Raw genomic sequence first — 22,181 nt, 5'->3', positions numbered from 1 at the left:
ATGCTGGATTAAAGACCGGTGTAAATGACTAACAATAACATGAGTAATGATGATTCAGATGCACAGTGGAGAGAGCATGAAAAAATATGCCACAATATTACATTTTTAAGAGAATATCCATCATGTTTTAGGATAGCCTTCCTAAAACATGATGGACACTCTTGGAGTAAAATAAAACATTAGCTGATAAAACACACACACAAAAAAGACACTGGTAATATTTTATGGCCATTTGGCATTTCATTTGTTTTAAGCGTGTTTTGATGTGTAAATTCAAATCCTTCTCCTCACACACAAGCTCTTAATGAACAAGTCTTACAGAGCTCACAGTACAGTAGTAGATTATCCAAATAGAGAAACTCTTAGGGTGCTAGCTTACATGTGTTTTCTAAAGTTGTCAAAAGTAAAATGGGAGCTAGAACCCTCAGCAATTAGGATCCTAGCAGTAGAAACCCTCTCTACATTGGTATTTCTCTCTCTCAACCTTCAGTATCATGATCTAAGTTCATACACTGATCTGATGTCAGTATTTCTTATTTCTCTGGGTTCTCTTACTCTCTCCACTGTCCCCCTTCCCCTAAGTGGTCATGATACATGGCTGCCTTTCCAATTGCGGTTTGTTTCACAGGTTTCCTCCAATAAAGGAGTTTTTTTTCTCCTCAGTGTTGCTAAGTTCTTGAGAATTAATCTTGTGTTTTCTCTCAATAACATTATGAGATCTTTACCTTAAAATGGCCTTGGGCAAACTGAACTGAACATTGCAGAGATTTGGGATCTTCAAACTTTTATAAAAGTTATTGTTGATGTCCAATAACTATTTTTTTAAAAAGAGTCTTTTCTTTCTGGGTCACATCATTGCTCGTGTCTGAGGCAGACAACAGACTGGGCTCACCTGGGCACATTCATCCCCAGAGTAATGACAGGGGCATGGACAGGGGTGAAGGGCAGCTCCTGAAGTTGGTCTCCCTCATCATGAAGTGAAGCTGAATCACCTCCTCTTTGCTGAAGGTCCATCTCCAGGTGGGCGAAGTTGCTGACAGCTGAGCAGGCCTGAAATAAAAATCATTAATAACAAAGCAAGGAATGATTAATGCATAATCCAATAAATGAGATTACCACTGGCTGCAGTACATGAGGATTTTACATCAACGCTATTGTTTTTACCACGATAACTTACTCAGACGTATTATACAGAATGGCACACAGCCAGTTCCTTAACAACATTACACACACGTGTCAGTGAAGCCATGTGCAGCAACGTGAATTGACTGAACTGTATTACGGTTATGGACAGAAAGGAATCAAAAGAGGACTTGCTTTGCAAAACATTATTGTCACCTTGATGTATGGAAAGCATGTATACTGCATTATGGAGACTTGGATTATATTTACAAGGCAATAGGATGAAAGCTTGTGGTGGATTAGCTAAAACTGATTCAGGAAATTGCCTAATACTCTGAAAAGCAGTTCCAACCGCACACTTACAGTGGAAATGCATATCTTTAAAAAACAGCAGCCATATGTCACGGAGGACGTAAAGAGCTTACTCTGGTTAGGTTTACTGGATGTCTGCATTGATCCTCAAAGCTTATCTATGAGTCACAAGACTATAAATAGCCTTGTCCATCAATATACACCGCAGACACACAACTCTTTCAAAGTGTGTCAGAAACAAAGACAGCTGGACGCTGCGGGCTTTAGCAAATGTTATTTAAACAGGAGTAAATTGTGCATTTCTCAGGGGAACTTTTCAAAAATGTTTTGCTCTAATAGAACAGGACAGGTTATGTGGTCCTGAGTCAAAATGCTCACAGTCACCGTAATAAAGAAACATCATTTCAATTTAGTAGATTATTGATTGTCATAGTTTGGGGCATCACTGAACGACACTGGCTGCTAATTGTCCAGATGGATACGATAAATTAAAATCTGGATAAGTGCACAATGCAGTCAGGGTCAATTCATTGTGATTTTTGGTGTTTTTCAAGAAAAAAAAAATCTGTCAAGATGGGACCCAAATTTACATTTCTCCATAAAGAATACAAGAGGCAAATAAAAAGCGTTTTAAAGGATAAATATGTCAATGCTAATGCACAATAGGCAGCGTTATAGTCACGCTAAGGCTGCCGAAGCATTGGAAGGGCCAATGACAGTAAGTTCAGGAAAAAGCACAGATGACTTAATCAGCCTATAACAAGTTAAATTATTTTTCTTTAAGAGTGCATTTTGCATTTTTAATCACCAATGTTTGCATTGTGCTGCTTTACAGTACTCGACTTTACAATATATTTATGAAAAGAAACAGCACAGTTAATTGCCTGTGGATCAGTTCAACATTTCTACATTTTTTGTGGCAAACATTAATCCCCACTTCATTGTCATTGACAGGCACACAGCTGGAGGGGTATTAGCGAAGATAATTAGCTAAGAAGTGCTAATGGTGTCATTTTGCAGTTGTTTTTTTCCCCTGGTCTTTGATACATGTGCATGGTTCAGATGGCATATTAAACACCATGCGAGGCTGAGCATTATTGGGCTTTCCGTCAAACGTGCTGGTAATAACCTCGACCAAAGTCGTGCTACTATATATACGTATATTCAACATACCCTACATATGCACTGTTATTCTCTGATCAAACAACCTGCAATATAATAACCTAAGAGAATTTCAATGCATAATGTAGAAGTCTTAACACATTTTAAAGGCTCAGAGTAATTGAGTTATACTTTATCTCAACTTGCTACCATAAAACCTATGGAGTGTGATGACATACGAGCACTTTTTATAGGCTGGTGGATTCTACAGTATTGGCATTTAGAAAGTACAAACCAAGCAACCAAAGTCAGGCACTTTAACAAGTCGCCTGCATTTAAGGTAATATTTTCAAACTGCTAGCAGAATGTGACCTTTAAAGAAAGGTTATATACACTATGAAAGAACATAATACAGCATGTCTTATGTAAAAACATAACATAGTAAAATTCATAGTAATAAAGCTTCTCACTCCCTGTATGTGCTACTCTTCTACACTGTAGAACAATAATTATAATAAATAATTATTACATCTATTGTTTTGGGATTGATGCACATATAGTAACGGAAATAATTTAACATTCAGTTTTCCTTTAATGTAAAACATTCTGTGATGCAGTTGGAAGCCAACCGGTGCAACTGTAGGTGCCAAGCTAACCTATTACTAAAAAAAGGAAATGCTGCTGTGTTGCCAGAAACAGACATTAGATTTGAAATATATATATGGAAAGAAATAAAAAGCATTACAACTTGTGTGAATGAGAGAACATGGGTATAAATGAAGCTTATTTCTTGGAATGTAGCCCAGTAAGTACAAGATGTTCCTACTTTTAGATAGATAGAAAAGTGGATAAAGTTATTCTGACAATTTCACAACACGACCTAGTCTGTCTTTCAAAATGAAATTGTATTGTGTCCTTCTGCCATGTTGTCTTTCTTATTATATTTGATCCTTCCAGTAAGTCTGATTCCTAGTTCCTGGCTTATTTCTGCAGAATGATTCATGGTTTAAGATATATAGATTTTGAGCATGAAATATGAAGGAAATCCATTAAAGCTGTAGTTGACTAGTTACAATATCGCAGGACTTCTCAGCTATGCTGAAAGGGGTATACCTGAAAGCAGGTATACAGTCCAGGGCAGCACTGAACGAGCCCCTACAATCTAATGTGATAATAAAGGGGAGGCAAGCAAACACATTTGCTGGTGTGTACGCTTAAATTTGAACAAATCTGCAATGGTGTTTCCACAGTGCTTTACTGTCACCTGTACATTAGAGGACTAGATACTACATTAGCCACCAGTTCTGTCCTCATATGAAAGACAGGAGACATGGGGTTAAGTTAAAAAGAATACAAAATATTACATAACTAATGATATTCAAATGTCCTTGCAGTTAGGCACCATAATTGCCGATGTGAATTCCTTTCCAGAAAGAAAAACAAAACAAGATTTAAAAAACAGAGTCATCAAGATGGCAGGGTCAAGATCTCTGTGTGAGCTATAACCATGGCAACGATTAGTGTGTGCATTTCCCCTTATAGCCCAGTGGCATTGCAGACTTGATGTATTAACAGTGAGCACTTTGGAAACTTCACAGCAGATATAACCAACAACACTCCAGTTGCAATTAACAAAGCTTATATTGTGACTACTTGTGAGAGGCTTAAGTTGATTATCACTAATAACATAAAAGTAGAAATAAACATGCCCTGTGCCTCCTGCATTTCGAGAAAACGGTCCATCCCCAGCTGCAGGATGTGACTAAACTGAAACTGTTTACAAGCAGCCAAACAAATCCCTATACTTCTCAAACAAGGGCAATATGCTATGTGGGGGTTTTTTCTACATCAAAGAGCAAATGTGCATATATAAGGATGTGAAAACTGATTTCGATAAGCTGAAAAAGATTCAGGGTTAATCCCAGGATTAGAGCATTATCCTGAGCCCACATGGTGAGGACATAGAGGGGGCGACACACTGTCTTACAGACTACCTCAACTTTTGTGTGGACACGGTCGCCCCTGCTAAGACGGTACGGTGTTATCCTAATAACAAACCGTGGGTAACACAGGAAGTCAAAGCTGTCCTCAACATGAAGAAGAAGGCTTTCAGGAGCAAAGTGAAGGAGGAGATGAAGGCAGCACAGCGGGAGGTGAAACGCTGCCTGAGGGAAGCAAAGGACACCTACAGGAGGAAGGTGGAGCAGAAGTTGGAGAGGAACAATATGAGGGAGGTCTGGAATGGTGTGAAAACCATCACAGGCCACAACACCAAGAAAAGCACAGTGGGGGGGACTGTGGAGAAGGCAAACGAACTCAACAACTTCTTCAACAGGTTTGACCAGCCCACAACCCCCCCACCCTCACCTTCACTACAGAGTCCAATCCCCACTCTCCTACCTCCCTCGCTTCCCCCCCTTCCTGACACCATGACACCCCCCTCCTCCAATCCCTCTCTCAGCAGCAAGACATCTCCCCCCCTCCCCTCTTCCCAAACATCTCCCAGTGTCACAGTGGATCAGGTCAGGAGACAACTGAGGAAGTTTCGCCCCAGAAAGGCAGCAGGCCCAGACAAGGTGTGTCCTAGGATGCTAAAGGCGTGTGCTGCTGAACTTGGGGAGCCGCTACAACGAGTCTTCAACCTCAGTCTGCGACTGGGGAGAGTGCCCGCCCTATGGAAGACATCCTGCATCGTCCCGGTCCCCAAAAAGAACCGGCCCAATGAGCTGAATGACTTCCGACCGGTGGCACTGACGTCACATCTTATGAAGACTCTAGAGCGGCTCTTCCTCAACCTCCTCCGACCACAGGTACAACATGCCCAGGACCCACTACAGTTTGCATACAAGGCGGGTGTCGGAGTGGAGGATGCCATCCTGTACCTCCTACACAGAGCCCACTCACACCTGGATGGGGGAAAAGGCACGGTCAGGATCCTGTTTCTTGACTTTTCCAGTGCCTTTAATACCATCCGGCCCTGTATGCTTCAAGAAAAACTGAACAGGATGGAGGTGGACCCCTGCCTGGTGGCTTGGATCTCCGACTACCTCACCGACAGACCACAGTACGTCAGGCTGAAGGACATCACGTCTGACACAGTGGTCAGCAGCACAGGAGCACCACAGGGAACTGTGCTGTCCCCTCTTCTCTTCACCCTGTACACCTCTGACTTCTGCTACAACTCTGAATTATGCCACATTCAGAAGTTTGCAGACGACACAGCCATCATGGGGTGTATCTGGGATGATCAGGAAGAGGAGTACAGAAGTCTGGTGAGGAACTTTGTCGCATGGAGTCACACAAACCACCTGCAACTCAACACCTCAAAAACTAAGGAACTGGTTGTGGACTTCGGGAGGTCCAGAGAAGGTCCACTGCCGGTTCAGATAGAGGGGGAGGAGGTGGAGGTGGTCAACAAGTACAAGTACCTCGGGCTGTGGGTGGACAATAAACTGGACTGGTCATGCAACACAGAGCACCTGTATAAAAAAGCCCAAAGCCGACTGCACTTCCTCAGGAGGCTGAGGTCTTTTAACATCTGCAGGAAGCTCCTGAGGATGTTTTACCAGTCGGTGGTTGCTGGAGTACTTTTCTATGCTGTGGTGTGCTGGGGGAGCAGCACAGCAAAGAAGGACTCATCCAGGCTGGAGAAACTGATCAGGAGGGCTAGCTCTGTGGTCGGCATGAAGCTGGACACTCTGGTGACAGTGGCAGAGAAAAGGACATTAAAGAAACTGATGGACATTATGGACAATGCTGGGCATCCTCTGCACACGGCCATTAACAACCAGAAGAGTCTGTTCAGTGACAGGTTGCTTCTCCCAAAGACAAGAACTAACAGACTTAAAAACTCCTTTGTCCCACACGCCATCAGACTGTTTAACTCCTCTCTGGAGGGGAGAGGGAGGGGAAACAGGAGGACAAAGGAGGGAACAACTAAGCTGTAGTGCCTCTTCACCTCACTGTGCAATACCTTTTGTGCAATACTTTTGTAAATAGTCAACGGTGCAATAGACTCAATACTTGAAATGTGCAATTCACTTGTATTTTTATTTTTATTCCTATTTATTCTATTTATCCCCTTCGTATATTTTATTTATATTGTCTCTGTATTTATATATATGTGTGTGTGTATAACTCTGTAACTTCTGTCGGTGCTGTGCTTTTTTGGAAATCGAATTTCCCAGAGGAACCCACCCGAGGGATTAATAAAGTTCTATCTTATCTTATCTTATCTTATCTTATCTTATCTTATCTTATGATTTCCTCGCCATTCTATGAGATTCTTCCAATGCTTCTAATGTGCATATTTCCAAATATATGCATATTTGTGGGTGAACGTAGTCTAATTTAGCAAAGACAAGGCAGCTTTCAAAGGCAAAATGAGTCTGGCAGGCAATTTGCGGCAGCAAACACCTACAACTGCAGGGAATAGGTTAGCCATGCATCATTTCAGGAAATTATTCAGCAAAGTTAATCAAATCAGAACAGTATAGCTTGCTTCCTCATTTACGCTGCAGTGAATCCTCTGGCTGCAATGATAGGACTTGCGTTCAGATGCATAAAGCTTGTTAGCATTTAGAGCCAGTCGGATATGTTTTTTTCTCTGATGTAATTTTCATTATTATCTCTGTGCTAGTTCACTGGAAAGTATAGGGATTAAATCAAAAAGAGTTTGATAAAAAGGCATTCATTAAAAAAAAAAACTTTTTATTGCCAGAATTTGTATTTCAAATGGAGGGTTGATTTACACACGAAAACAGCTAATTGTTACCAATTACCAATCACCAATAAAAGAAGTACTGTACAGGGTAGGTTAAACATATTTTTTCCTAATTAGTCAAAACATGAGTTTGACGTAGAACAGTGAGTACCTTATTAAAAAAAAGCAGTCTTTGTAGAATAATTGAAAATCCAAGTGAAAAAATAATGTTTCTTTTGATTCTAAAGATGAAAAGAATCCACTTCGGCACCACCAGCATCTCCAAAGACAAAGAGTGTGCAGGGCTGGAGTTCAGGTTAGAGGATGTGTGTGTGTTTGTGTCTCCATGGGTACATGGGTATGAGCTGGTAGCTGAGTGCTGTAAAGGTGAGTGTGGCTTTGTACTCCAGTGAAGAAGCGGACAATGTACGACATTGTGCGTCTTCGCTATGATTGAATGTACACCTCGTAAATGTATCTATGACTTACTTTCACCTAGTGTTTGTGTATTTTCTGCAGCGCGCGTGAGTGTGTGTGTGAAGGATGTGTGCGTTTCTGTGGGTGCGCGTGTGAGCGAACGGGGGTGGAAATCTTACGACATGTGACAGCTGGTGGGCCGATGCCAATGGGGAAGGATGGAGCAGAGAAGGAAACGACTGTTGCCACGGCAACGCCGAGCTGGAGTGGCTGATGGTCGGGTAGCGTGAAGTAGCTGCCAGCTGAGACAGTGAGAGCTGCGGAGAAACAATGCAAATGATTCGCTGTTATTATTATGATTATGAGCAACAGGGCTCAGAAATATACTTTACACCAGAGAGACACATGTGCTGTCTGAGATGGCAACACCCCATTACAATGCTTTGACACTTATAAACCCTCGTCACTCTACCTGCCTCCAAAACTACTGCTTTTTTGCACGCTGTCATCCTCCCGCAGGTCAACTTTAACTGACTTGTGAGATTGTTTCCATCGTTCTTTATGATTATCTTAAGTATTGTGCAAAAAGTGTCATGTAGAAATATCAATCATTACTCATAAGGGACTTGAAATGTAATTCAAAATGCCTCCAAAGACCTACATTCAGTGGTACATACACTGAATGGTGTACATTTCGGACATCCATCAATACACAAATATAAAGTGTTTATTCTGAATGTTATAATAGCATTTTCTTTCTTATATTTTCCCATTTTAATTTCTGTTTGAAGCTGTTGTAAATGCAGAGTGAAAATAATAAAACTCACCTCACCTTTACTTGATTTCTAAGTAATTTGTCATATTTATTTATGCTTTGCGTTTCTCTTTCCCACTGGAATTAACTGCCCTTAATGTAAAAGTACTTTTATTTTTAAATTGTTCATATGATATCAGCGTATTACTGATATCAAAAGAACACCAGTGAGGAATGTCAAAGAAGGAGTAAAATTAAAAAGCAGGGGAGTGGCGTGTATAACACAACTTTGTTATTTAACAATGATGGAATAAGTGCTGTAGAATTGCACTTATACGGACACTTCAGAGCTATAGACGTGTCTCCACAATCACCATAATATTAAGTATGAAATACATTTCACATGTGAATTGCTCTAATCTTCGGTTTTCCCCACAGCTAATCCTGGGGTATCTCGAGGCATTCCCACACTCCACGGGATATTTTATACTGCAGCGACTAAGTCTGCCTAAAGGTTTCCTCAGAGATGGGCCTCCACAGGCAGACAGGTGGCATCTTGATCAGACAGCCAAATGATACTGTTTATATCTCTAAGCTAAAGAGCAGCTGTTATTCTCTGAGCTCCTTCTAAAAAAATGTTTCTTTCTGCCCAGTTATGTTGATCCTTTGTCTTATTTTAGTCTTTTCATAATAATACACTCTGATCAGAATGAATACATCTAATTAAATGGCCCCCAAATTACCGTCACATTCAAATCTGCACCATTGTCCCCTAGACAGGTGACAGCTTATTGCATCGGATTGTGAAGAGATATTTTATCCAAGTTTGTTTATCTACCTTTTGGGTAAAAGTCTTTTTGTTTGCTACTGTGAAATGATTACTAAAACTTATCCAAATCCTCTATTGTCTTTGAGAAAAAGGCAATGCTTTATTTATTTATTTAGCAGGGAAAATGCAGAATTTATGCATTATACCAAATATAGCTAAAAGCTCATTCTCATGCATAGTCCCTGTGCATAGGCTCCTAATGACATGCAGATAACAACAAAAGATAGTAAATCAAAACCTGACAAATAAAAGCGTGTACACAATGAAATACCCTCAAAAGAAATGAAACAATAGTAGTTTCTAACTCGAGAACACACAATCAGCAACCCCAGAAGGAGAGAAAACATTTCATCAGTGTATGAAAATTCTGTGCTGCCACATTCATTCTCCCACAGCTCATTGACCGCAAACCTGAACGTTTTCAAATTAAATTTAAAATGTACTGCACTCTCCGATGCTTTAAGATTTCCATGTTCCCAGTAACTAAAAAAACAAAACAAACTGTTTTGTCCAAAAGTTGCAAAACAAAATTTAATGTAGCGCTCACTTGCTTAAGCCAACAATACAACTTGTCACAAAGTTTTTAAAGAGGTTATGGCGCTAAAGTGTGAATAATAACGTATGGTTAACCAGTTGGACATAACTCATCTTAACTTCAGAAGCAGTTACCAGGTTAACGGGTTAAAAGGGACTTCATACACCTCCCGTCAGACTGTACATCTATACAGTAATTGCCCTGTGTACATGCCTGTTTGTACTTGATTATGTGCCCTACTCTTCCTCCATCTTTCTCAGTCCCCCCTCAGATCTGCCCAGCTCTGGAGCCAACAGCAGTCCTCACTGAGTCCTTCCACAAAACTTAGTCTAAGGCTTCGATCATTGCTTACCATACAGCCACTGTACTCTATCAATAATCAATAAATGTTTCTAATTGTGTTCCGTGTTGAGGGCTGTACTAGTGAATGTCAGCTATATACATAACATTTTAAAAAGATTATAGATTTTAGTTTGTCTGAGGCAGTGACAATATGTGTAAATGAACTATGAATCTATTTCATACAGTTTTTGTAAACTGTGTAATGTTTGCATGAGTCATTAAAGTAAAAGTTCTCTCTGAGAAAACACCACTTTATCATTCTCATGATTACGCCTCCTCTTTCTTCAGATCAATAAAAAGACAAAGACCAGGTCGTAATATATAAGGAAATATCTAAAGATGTTATCCCTGATGCCTGCTTTGGATATTTTTGTTTTTTGAAAGTTAGACAATTAATGTTAACTTTTTTCCTAATACAGGTAAAGAACATTTCAAAGTAAAAAAAAAAAAGAATTATATGAAACATTTGGGGAAACCAGTTTCCAAAAGTGATACTGTTGTTCCTTTAAATAATTTATAGTGTGTTGAATTAACTTAGCACACTGAATCCTGCATGTCAAGGTTATCATAGGTTATTATGTGAAAGCATTCGAGAAATTAAAACTTTGTGAAATTATTTTGTTTTAGTTTAGTTGTTTTAGAACTTAAATAAATTTATTACTATATACTAAATAAACTATATGATGGATACACATGTTTATTGACACTCTGGATCGGTCAACTGCTTTCATAAAGTTATGTGTTGTTATTGTGAAATATGCACTAATTTTCGTAACTATTGCCTCTGTCACATCCTCCATACAATAATAAATAAAAAGACAAAAACTAACAGTGAAACTTATAAAAACTAAACTAAAACTAAACATTTCCAAATCATAAAAAAGTCAATTTAAATAAGAAAATCCACTCTGGGAACAAACTCAAACTAAACTGTATTAAAAAACAAAAAACAAAAGGTCAAAACGAAATAAAAATAAAAACTAGTTAGAAAATATACAAGTGTAACAACTCTGCCAGCCAAGATTAGTAGGATCAGTGCTGCGTTGCTTATTCGCTCAATCTCCGACAGAGCTTTACAGAATATTTTTTCAGCTTTGGAAGTCATTTTGATAAGTAAGAGAGAAAAGGTTATAATGGTAAAAATAATCTGTCAATGAACTGCAGTATTCCTTAATAATGGGCCTTTCAGTTCACTTGTGACCCATACTGAATCTGCTACACTCAAAACAAATGGCTCTCTAGATGGCAATAAAGATACTGCAATGAACTTTACTGAGCAATAAAAGAAGAATTGCTAACTCACCCACAGCTTTGTTGGCCTAACACACTTTGGTATTTTTCTGAGGACACTGCAAATGCAAATGCTTAAAATGAACTACAACAGACATCCCTGCTCTCTTCAAATCTTATCCTCAACAAGAAAAAAAACAAGGAAGACTTCACATAGCAAGTTCTGATGTGTCTCTGTGACACAGGGTACTTCTTCACAAACTGCTGGTTATAGCTAGTATTCATTTCATAGATGTGTGGCTACACTGTAGCTGCGTGCTGAAGACACACAGAGACACAGCCCACGATTCTAGCTATGTGTCCAAGCAACAAGTATATAAGTGAACAGATGCAACCACACAATTTTATTGAATGTCCACACATTGGCTAAATAGAGAAATACAAAAAAACCCTATAAAGACAAAAATCTATTAAAATGATATAAAGTAGCTTTAATGTTGGAAAAACATTAAACTTCACCCTGCACAACTAATCAAATCTTGATCTTGATCATGATTTTGGCTTGGTACAATTAAACAAACATGAGAGTTTCTGCTCCACCAGCAGAAAAAGCCAAAAGCAAATCAAGCACTCCTAACATCAGTGCCCATCACAGCCGGGAGTATCCTGGACTAGTCTGGACGAGTAAATTAAACATTAAAAGACAGAGATACAACAAAATGTAAATGCCTGGCACAGCACAAGACTAAGAGCCTGTCCCTCGAAGCGGATTCTTCTGGAAAAACTTCGGATTTAGGGCAAGTGATGTTAATAAAAGAACAAACCATATACAAAAAGTGCTGTAAAGTTGTGTGTCTGTGCCTGCAAAGCAACACAACTAACTGATCAAACCACCTAAAAAACATCACAAACTGTAGTGTAATAAATGCACCAAGGCAGACTCAGACATCCATGAAAGTGAGTCCGTGCAGCACATCAGTATATCCATCCACCTCACAAACACCAACCAATCACATTCCATGTGGCCACACATGAGACCAATAAACACAGTGAGTAACGAAGGTGTCAGGAAAATGGTCAACATACTCCACAAAAGATATGTTATCCCCTCGAGCAATTATCTTTCTAAAGTGGCAAAATCTGCACTGTATGCAAAATGTAACAGGGGAAATAGAGAGGGATCTCACAGCTGGTGAGCTATATTTACTTCCAACAGGCAGGTACAACGAATGGAGTCAAATGTTTGTTTGTTTTTAATTTTCTTTCTAAAAGATTTAGGCCAGGTAAATAAAGGTTTATTTTTCTGCAAAGATTAATTAAAACGGATTAATTTAGAAAATTTATATACAACGGTACAATTAAAAGATCATTTTTAGCCATAATCACGCAGCTAATCAAACTCATTACATGTTTCCATACATTCAGTGAAGCAATGTGATCTTGAGCATAATACTGAGTGAACAAACCAAAGACAGAACTATTTTAGAAAATGGAAAAATAGATGCCCCCCCGATAAATCAGATTTCCTCAATATCAATTCTGAAATAGAGTGTTTGATCTCTCTCGGAAGATCACATTTAGAAATCAAGGTCTGCCAGTTTGAACAATGTTTGAAACAACAGATGACCTGATGCTGAAGAGACAGAGCTTTCTCCCACTTCTGCGTGAAAAGTATCCACTTTTTAAAAGACAGGCTAGATAGATAGAAAACCACAAAAAAAAAAAAAAAAAAAAATCACACTAAGAATACCTGATTCTGTTTCTCCCTTGAAAATGTGTTGGTGTCCTAGTTAAATTGCAACGCTTATTTGAAACCTGTTGCTACGGAAAAACCTGGGTGCGCTAGATTCCAGTTAGCTTACCATGTGTTCTCCTCAACATATCAAAGATATGAAAAAACAGCCACAGCTTAGACGTTTTCTGTGAAGATGCCATAGGAAACAAGATATTTGTCACCACTGTAAAAGTAATGGAACAAGAACAAACAACAACTGTGCTGTTGATAAAGAGCTGCAGGTGACAGGCTGCACACCTCCAACTTCTCAGCAAGATAACCAACTTTAATGTGCCCTGTTATGTGCTTGCTGAGTGCGGCGCGAAATCAAAATAAATCAATTTCTCACGCCATGATGGGAAAAGGCAGATTTGTTTATTGAAACAGTGTGTGTTTGTTTGATTGAGGACTAAACACCAGTTGCTCTTTTGTGTATTTCTGACGACGGAGCTTCTCGAGGACCGACTACTGCCAAGGGAGGCATTAAACCACACTTTTTGCCACCACAGTAACTAAGACTGCCATCAAATTAATCAGGGTTGAAATATTTTTGTTGTTAATTAAAAAAGAGCTGGCATATAGAACCAGATATATGTTGTTGTTGTTTTTTAAGTTTTAAATACTGCCATCTGTCTAGGAAAGTGGCACTGATGGAACATATGGGACATGGTTTAATTGGAATCAACTGAAATGACACCTAAACAGAGCAAAAATGGAAGATTTTCAAACAAAGTGGTTTGACACATTTTGAATTGTGCTAAGTCTCATAGTTTCCTCGCTTCTAAAGACTATATTAGGTGTGGGCGTAAACCAAAATATGAGCAGTCGGTTGTTGGGATCAAGTCAAAATGTCCTCAAATGTTAAGACCAGTGGACTATCACATATCCACACATGCATGCGATCTCACATTGAGTCATCACGTCTGCACACAGAAGGCGTGAAAGACACTACGCAGACGACTCTGCGTGAGAGAATCTCACACACACACGCACATACAACAGGAGAATACACGGAGAGAGGCAATTAGACGTGGCATAACTGCGGCTGCCAATGTTCTAACCTCAGCCTGTCTGTCCTGACAGCCAAGTGTGTCATTTCTAGTTTCATGGGACCTGCACGTGAGTATGTGTGAATGCGTACATATGTGTCTTGTGGAAATACGTGCTGCTGACGAAAGATCTGAGCACGAAACAAATTCAGAGTGCTGCTTCAGTCTGCTTTGCGTGAGGAAACCGAGTTATAATAGAAGTGTGGACTGGCACTGTGGAAGGATGGACAGCCAAATTCTTGAGATGCGACTGATCCTCAGATTTGCAGCGTGTCTATTATGAAAATTGTTTTTGTTACAATATTAGTTTTCTTAATCCCCCATGGAGTGGGATTAGACAACACTAAATCCATACACCCCGTATCAGGCTTATTAGATTTCTGAGTACGGGATTGTGCTTGGAAGCTACAATGAGCACCAGCTATGTATGTTCATGTTTAATGGTTTAAATCATTTAAACATTTTATTTATTATTCATGCAAATAATTATAATTATTCATGACAATAGAATAAATAGGACACCCTAGAAACAGCAATAATCAGGAAGCTGACACAGCCATCGTTATATGGAGCTACTTTCTATTTTGCAATAACCTTTAATTCCAAAATGACTCTGTTGTAAAGGCTTCGCCTGCATATATATTTGAGATCAGATCAGTGAATGGTTAATTTTAATACAGCACAACAAACACTGTTTGGTCTGTTTACATCTCTGTCTCGTAGTATAACACTACAGTCTATTGTCGAAGCTTTTATTTTGACAGTTAGGGCAAGGGGTACTGTAACAGGGTGAATAAGCTACCAAAACCTCATCTTTACTCATATTGAGCTTTAGCCTCCTTAGTGCCTGCTCAAATGCAGTTATATAATTCCTACAGCATATTCAAATCATCTGTGATGCTCACGATTCTGTCCTCCCTCACACACACAGAATCTCCAATTCTGCTCTTACAAATCAATGTGCCTGGCAGGAAGGAAAAAGTCAAGTAATTTAATGACGAATAATGCAAGATACAGTAAGTACGGGTAGGCAGATTCAGGTGGAATTCAGGTGGGAATAGATACGGGTAGCAGTTGGCACACAATGACAAAAGAAACTCCAACAGACTCGCATGGAGAAAAACTGAGCCTTTATCAGTAGTGGCAGGTTTACTGGCAGAATTAGCATGTGTGTAAAGTGGGTGGAGAAGATCCAATAAGACGGGAAGCAGGGAAAATGGTAGTCACTGCAGGACTGGCAGGAAAAGAAAGAAAGTGTGTACCGGTGACACAAGGAGATATTTTGACACTATAACTGTTTGTTAGCCTGCAGACTGTTGAGCTCAGAATTTGTTGTGTGCTCTTTGACCATTTGTCACGATTATATTTCCATTAGAGTCAAGGACCTAACTTTGCACGTATCCACTGTATATGCTAAACCAACATCATTCCTTCAAGAAGCTTCATGAATGTTTATCTGCCCGCTCTCTTAGTGTCAGAACGCGCACATAAAGGAGAGAGAAAGACAGAGAGAGAGGCCTTGATGTGGGATCAAGCTCACCATGTGACTCACAGGAAGGAAATAATAGTCAGGCGTCGCTTTAAAGGGAGGAGGATTTCGAATGAGATCCAGTGAAAATGTTGCAGGGATTACTGGGATGAAATGTTGAGAACAACAGGCAGAGAAGTCAAGAAAGCTGAAGGTTTAAAATATTACTGATGCACCACACATATAGCCATCTAAGCAAGTCACAATGTGAACATTAGTACTTATAGTTCAGTAAGAATGTATGTGGCTGGGAGACAAGTGATCTCTAATGTGTAACAGTAGAGAAACACAAGTTATAGTATATAGTGACAACCACTGAATTAAATACAACTGTATATATAAGTAGTAATACCAAAATTGTGAAAATATTCCTAAAATATAGCTCTGTTACAGCAGAAATAACTTAAACGTAATGTGTGGGAATTTAATTGTATCTGTGTTGTTATGTTGGGTAGATCATCATAACAATTTGAGGACTATTATATTTTGGGCTATTATATTTAGGATCAATACTAGGACTGTATACATATGGGTCTAAACTTGTGGTCCAGCTTTGTGCCAACAATCTTTGCTATTTTTATCTAGGCTGAACAAGTAAAAATAGTAAAATAAACTGGCGTGCAGAGAGCATGGAAATCAGAGAATGAGGTAAACTGGCAGCTTGTTAAGACTGTGTTAAGAATGTTAAATATGATTAGAAAAATAGCTGCCAAATATATACAAAATTCAGTCTCATTTAGAGCTCAAATGGACAGAACAACTCATAATTACATTCACACATCTTCCATCCATCTACAGTCAATTATTTTGGTGTGAAATAAAAAAAATGGGTGTGGGTGGGAGGACAGTGCCGAGTTTAGAACTGCTCCCTCACAGCGAGGAAGTCGTGGGTTCGAATTCACAGGCTGCGTGGAGCTTGCATGTTCACCCAGGCAGGGCTCTCTCCAGGTACCAGCTAACTGGTGATTCGATATTATCTGTGTGTGTGTGTGTGTGTGTGTGTGTGTGTGTGTGTGTGTGTGTGTGTGTGTGTGTGTGTGTGTGTGTGTGTGTGTGTGTTGGGCCCCATCATAGACAGGCTGTCACATCTCACCCTATGACTGCCACGGTCCCCCTGTGACCCTGAATTGGATAAAACAAAAACGGATGGGGGTTGTGTACATAACACAAGAAAAAACAAAAACCCATGTAGCCATGACATGCTCATGACATGTACAAGAAGAAACCCTTAATGGAGTCCCTCAGCTATCTGAGTGCTTCTTTTGTTTGCAAGATTCTGACCGGAGAATGAAAATAGTTGCTACATAAAAGGTTTGCGGATTTTCTGGAGTAACTGGGTCATGATTTCTGGAAAAAAGACATTGTTGCTGAGTTGAGTTTTTTAAATCCAAAAGAGATTCTGAGCTCTGGGTAGCTCAAACAAAAAGACTAGATGAAGGCATGAAACAGCATTACAGGCCACAGAGGAAAAACATATGTGAATTAGATTTTTGGGTGAACTGCCCCTTTAACAGTCAATCTGTATACTACACTTATCTTGTCTGGAAAGGCACAGTGTGCAGAATTTTAATGTTGTTATGGATTATATTATTTTAAGCATTCTGGTGCCACGAGCATTTGATTTGTACAGACTTATGCTCTCTTACTGGCTGTCATTCTTGGGGCTTCAGCTCAATACCACCAAAGCAGGATTTTATATATATATTAGTTGGCTTAAAAACACATCTTCTGCTGTTTTAACTAGACCAAACATGACACACTTCTCCAAGATAATATTAACTGTTAACAAATACTGATCCCACGCAGTATTTGCTACAGTTCTTGCCAGTCCCACAAATTCAAAGCCTCAAAGCAGGAAAATCTTCAGGCTCCGTCTATAAGGAGCTCCAAATAATGTGCCATCTCCTAAATGCAACTCTATATTTTCCAGTCAGATTTTCCACATCGTCATGCCATATGTGTGACATACATGTGCAATAACACAATTATCTGAGATTTAAACTTAAAGATTATTTCAAAAAAGAAATAAAGACTTATGCTGAATAATGAAGTACACATGAAGAAAAAGTAGTAAGCTATAACCTGCATATTGTATATAGTGTACAACATCAATTGTAATGTATTAGAAAACAAGTTAAGCTTGAATCAATACTGTACAATCACCGGACACTGCATTAGATACATCTTCCTAGTACCAGGTTCTTCATGGCACAGGTTCAACAAGGTGCTGGAAACAATTCCTCGGAGAGTTTGGTCCATACTGACACAATAGCATCACACAGTTACTACAGATTGGTTGGCTGCACGAATAAAAGGATGTCCACCACAGGTAGGTTGTGGTGTTTAAACAATGCTGCTTTTGCACTAAACTAAGAAAATATCCTCCACTTTCATGTTTTCATGCCAGATCACCTGAATGTTGCAGCAGAAATTCAGACTCCTCAAACCAGTGTTTCCAGTCTTCCATTGTCCAAATTTGGTGAGTTTGTGCAAACTTAGGAGTTCTAAACTGACAGGAGCGGCACCCAGTGGAGTTTTCTGCTGATTTAGCCTGTCTGCTTCAAGGTGCGATGTGTTGTGTGTTCAGAGATGCTTGTTTGTATACCCTGTTTGTTACGAACGGTTATTTAGAGCCACAAAAATTTCAGCAATTGTCTCAAAATTTCATCTTGAAAATTGATGATAGTGTCATAAATTGCAGGGACAAGGTAAAAAACTTGGGCGTGTGGTTCGACATGGTGCTCTCCTTCGAGTCTCATGTAAAAGAGATAACAAAGACTGGCGTTTATCATTTGAGGAACATAGCCAGAATCAGCCAAGTTTTGTCAAGCAACACTGCAGAGGTTCTTGTCCATGCATTTGTGTCTTCACGTATTGATTATTGTATTGCTCTTCTTTCTGGGCTACCAAAGAAACGTTTTAGAGGTCTACAGATGGTGCAAAATGCAGCTGCTCGCATTTTAATAAGAACTGGGAAATTTGAGCACATTACCCCTGTACTGAGATCTCTTCATTGGCTACCTTGTCAGGTTCGAGCAGATTTTAAGGTCCTGCTGCTCACCGACAAGACTTTAAACGGATTGGCACCTTCATACCTCTCCGACCTTTTACACCTTTACAATCTACGGTCTACGATCTCAGGACTCTGGCCTTCTAAAGGTTCCTAGAGCCAGAAAAAAGACAATTGGAGAGCGTGCTTTTTCTTTTCGTTTCTGTGGAACAACCTCCCTCAAGATATTAGGCAGGCATGCTCTGTGGAGGTTTTTTAAAACTAAGTTGAAGACACATTTGTTCACCCTATCTTACATGTCTTAATTCTATGGCTTTTAGTTTTTAAATTTTTACTGTTTTTACTTGTATTGCTATGTATCGCTTTTATTATTTTATTTATCTCTTTAGTTTCAAATAGTTGTACAGCACTTTGTTTGAAAGTGCTTATTATTATTATTATTATTATTATTATTATTAGTAGTAGTAGTAGTAGTAGTAGTAGTAGTAGTAGTATTAGTATTATTATTATTACTATTGTTGCCTTCCTTTATTGAAGTCATTTGGTCATTTTCACCCAGAAAGCTACTGGTCACTGGACAGTTGCTCTTTTTGGACCATGCTCTGAAAAACCCTAAAAACCCTGGTTGTGTGGGAAAATCCCAGTATATCAGCAGCTCCTGAAATACTAGGGCTAACCTGTCTGGCACCAACAACCATGCCAAAGTCAAAGCCAATTAAATCACCTTTCTTCCCCTTTCTGATGTTCAATTTGAAGTTCAGGCATACCTACAAAGTAGCTGTATACTTGTGATTTCCATCAAAGCATGAAATTGAGTTTCAAGTACACAATAATAATTAGATTTTCAAAAGTCATACAATAAAATGTAGCAGCAAAACCCTGAGTATTGTTTTAATTGATATAAGAACGAGACACAAACAACACTTTGCAAAGGAGGGCTGCAAAAGTTAGGTCCGAATGAGCAAGTGCCTGCTGTCGAACAAGCCCACTGCCAGCAACAAACTGAAACACGGTCTCACCTTTGGCCCCCAGACTACAAGACCACCTGGGTCAACAGAACACAAGCGCGACCCTGAAACACGGCCGCAGCCTGATGAGAGAAATCATCAACAGAGGCAAACAAACTCAGCTGCTCTTCCAAATGCTGGCTATAAATACCACAGGATCTTTAGCATTCTGCACCGCGGCAAAGAGAGAGCATCAAAGATCAATAATTTATGCAAGCAAGAGAAAGTTGTCAGATCCCACAATGCCGGCGCACAGAGTTAAAGCATGCAGCTTGTTTACAGAGCCATCTCAGAGAAGGATGCCACTGATTAATCAGCACCTGACAGCCATGTTGAAGAGAAAAGGAAAATTTTGTTGAACAGGGAAAAATATCATCATAAGCCTGAACAAGCACTTTTTTCCATACATGTTTAAAAGAAAGTGAGGAAAACAGACAGGGAGAATGATAGACTGTATTTGTGAATTTTGCAACAGCTAACAGAGTTTTGATGAAATGTAGGGTGGCTGCCAACAGCAGTGGCACTGATTCACACGCCGTTTTCTGTTTCTTCTTTTTTCAGAAAGATCCTGGATGCCCACCAGATATCTACTGAGCATCTAAGGCACTAATGACTGCTGCCTTTCACCATTATTCGCCGAGGAGTGTATGTGAATGTGCTAAATATTTACCGTTTACTTAAAGCTGCCTTGGTTTATGCTTTTTGACCACTCAGAAGTGAAAGAACCAAAAAAAAACCCCCCACAATGATGGCTGATATGGTGGCAAATAATTGCCTATCTACATAATCAGGAGTGAGGCTCATTTATGTGGCGTGATATTATAAAATATCAGAATAATATTTTAAAAATACATCTCAAAATATCTGACACTTAAGCCCAGAGTTAGCTTTGTCAAACTGTTATACCCTCTACTTTTGACTACCTCCCAGCCAGGAGGTCACTTAAATAACACCGTAAACACTGTCTCAGTTCTTATTTCACCACATCACCAGATCCTAGACTCCTCTACCCAGTTATTCAAGGTCAAGCCCTTCCTGTGCACCGATCTGTTTGCTAAACTTCTTACCCACTTTCATTTTTGTCCACAGACAAAAATTTCCAGTTGCTGCCAAACTCCAGCCACTTATCCACCTCTGCTCTGGAGCTGCACTGATCTCCTGGTTCCACAGATTAATCTTCCTGGCTTCACTAAACTCGTCTCCTCTGGTCAATCCACAAGCTGCCACTTTGAACCTTTCCCCCTGGCTCTCTTGGTTTCCTCTGTTATAAAGACACTTGGTAAACAATCTGAATTCTTGTTAAGCTTGTAAATAGATGATTCTTTGTTTCTGCACCCTACCTGTTTTCACAGTTCTGCATTTAGGTGTTCTGTCTAGCCTAAAGACATATGTTTGCCGTTGCTCTTGTTGTTTTTGGAGTGTTTTTGTTTCAACTCATTGAAAGGCATTTAAAAATGAAAAATCATCTTTTTAAACCTAGAATGAGGTTTGTCCATTAATTCAGTGTGCTGTAATGGCCACTTGTGGTCACAGATTGTTTTTCTCCAAAATTTACATCAGCAGCTTATTAAAATTGGGCTGTGTTTTTCTGCCTTATGATTTGCGTTCCTCCTCTGAAGCAAAGTTAATTGCTCCTTTTGGGAAAATGCAGTTGAACTTTAACCCTTAATCCTTGAAAAATAGGATATGAGAGCGTCCTAATTTGCAGTGGAAATATGCAGAAATGTCAGCAAATTTTGTATTTTTATTTTTTCAGAATAATTCGGGGCCGAATGTTTTGGGAATTTGATTTGATAAGACTCATGAGCTCTATATAAAATGGTAGATTAATTTAAGCACAACCATCTTTTAATGTCATCCCCAAAGAACTGCCCAGTATGACCAGAATTGTCTCTTCCCAACCTCTGGGAGCTGCCCTCTGTAGGTTTCCACCGCCCTTGCTGTTTAATCAAAATGAGGGTCGATTTCTAGAGTTCAAGGCTGCGATGATCTCACAGCTCCCAGCTGGTTCAATTTAAAATGAGTCGACAATACAGACTCATTTTGGCCCAGAGAGCCAACACTGAAACAGAGCTGATGTCTCTCCTCCTCCTCCTCCTCCGCTCTGTGTCACTGGCCTCATCCTGAGAGAGAGCACCATCCATCACAACTCCCAGTCTCCACTGACACTTCTCACTTAGGCTGAGGGATGATGCTACAAACAGAATGCCGGCACTCACGATTGAGTATACTTCTTAATGCTTATTAAAGGGTAAAACGTATTCATTTGAGCTCTAAGCTAAACTACATTTGTCATAATAACACAGTTTAATCAATAACATTGTATTGATCGCTGCTTATAATTACATTTATTATTAATTTTTCTCCAGCATATTAACATTTTAATTGTTCTTGAGGACATAAAGTATAACTCTATCATTTTTTAGCATTATTTAATATTTATATATAAGTCCTCTTTGTTCATTGATG

General features: G+C 39.4%; 1 protein-coding gene across 5 annotated transcripts in view; it reads right to left on the bottom strand.

Annotated features, from left to right (window-relative positions):
• nphp4 (nephronophthisis 4) overlaps positions 1 to 22,181 on the bottom strand; it is a 171,823-nt gene that overhangs the window by 62,516 nt on the left and 87,126 nt on the right. For all 5 annotated transcript variants that reach the window (XM_085259409.1, XM_085259410.1, XM_085259411.1 and 2 more), the window contains 2 exons: positions 7,834 to 7,971; positions 893 to 1,050 (listed from right to left, as the gene is read on the bottom strand). In XM_085259409.1, the coding sequence (XP_085115535.1) occupies positions 893 to 1,050; positions 7,834 to 7,971 (296 nt within the window). The remainder of the gene's footprint in view (positions 1 to 892; positions 1,051 to 7,833; positions 7,972 to 22,181) is intronic.

The sequence above is a fragment of the Mchenga conophoros genome, linkage group LG20 (genome assembly GCF_057382185.1).
Source record: "Mchenga conophoros isolate Kocher_MC1m ecotype Shallow Benthic linkage group LG20, M_conophoros_male_GT1.1, whole genome shotgun sequence".
NCBI lineage: Eukaryota > Metazoa > Chordata > Actinopteri > Cichliformes > Cichlidae > Mchenga > Mchenga conophoros.
Note: the sequence above shows the minus strand (reverse complement) of the source record. Positions and strands in the feature narration are given on the sequence as shown.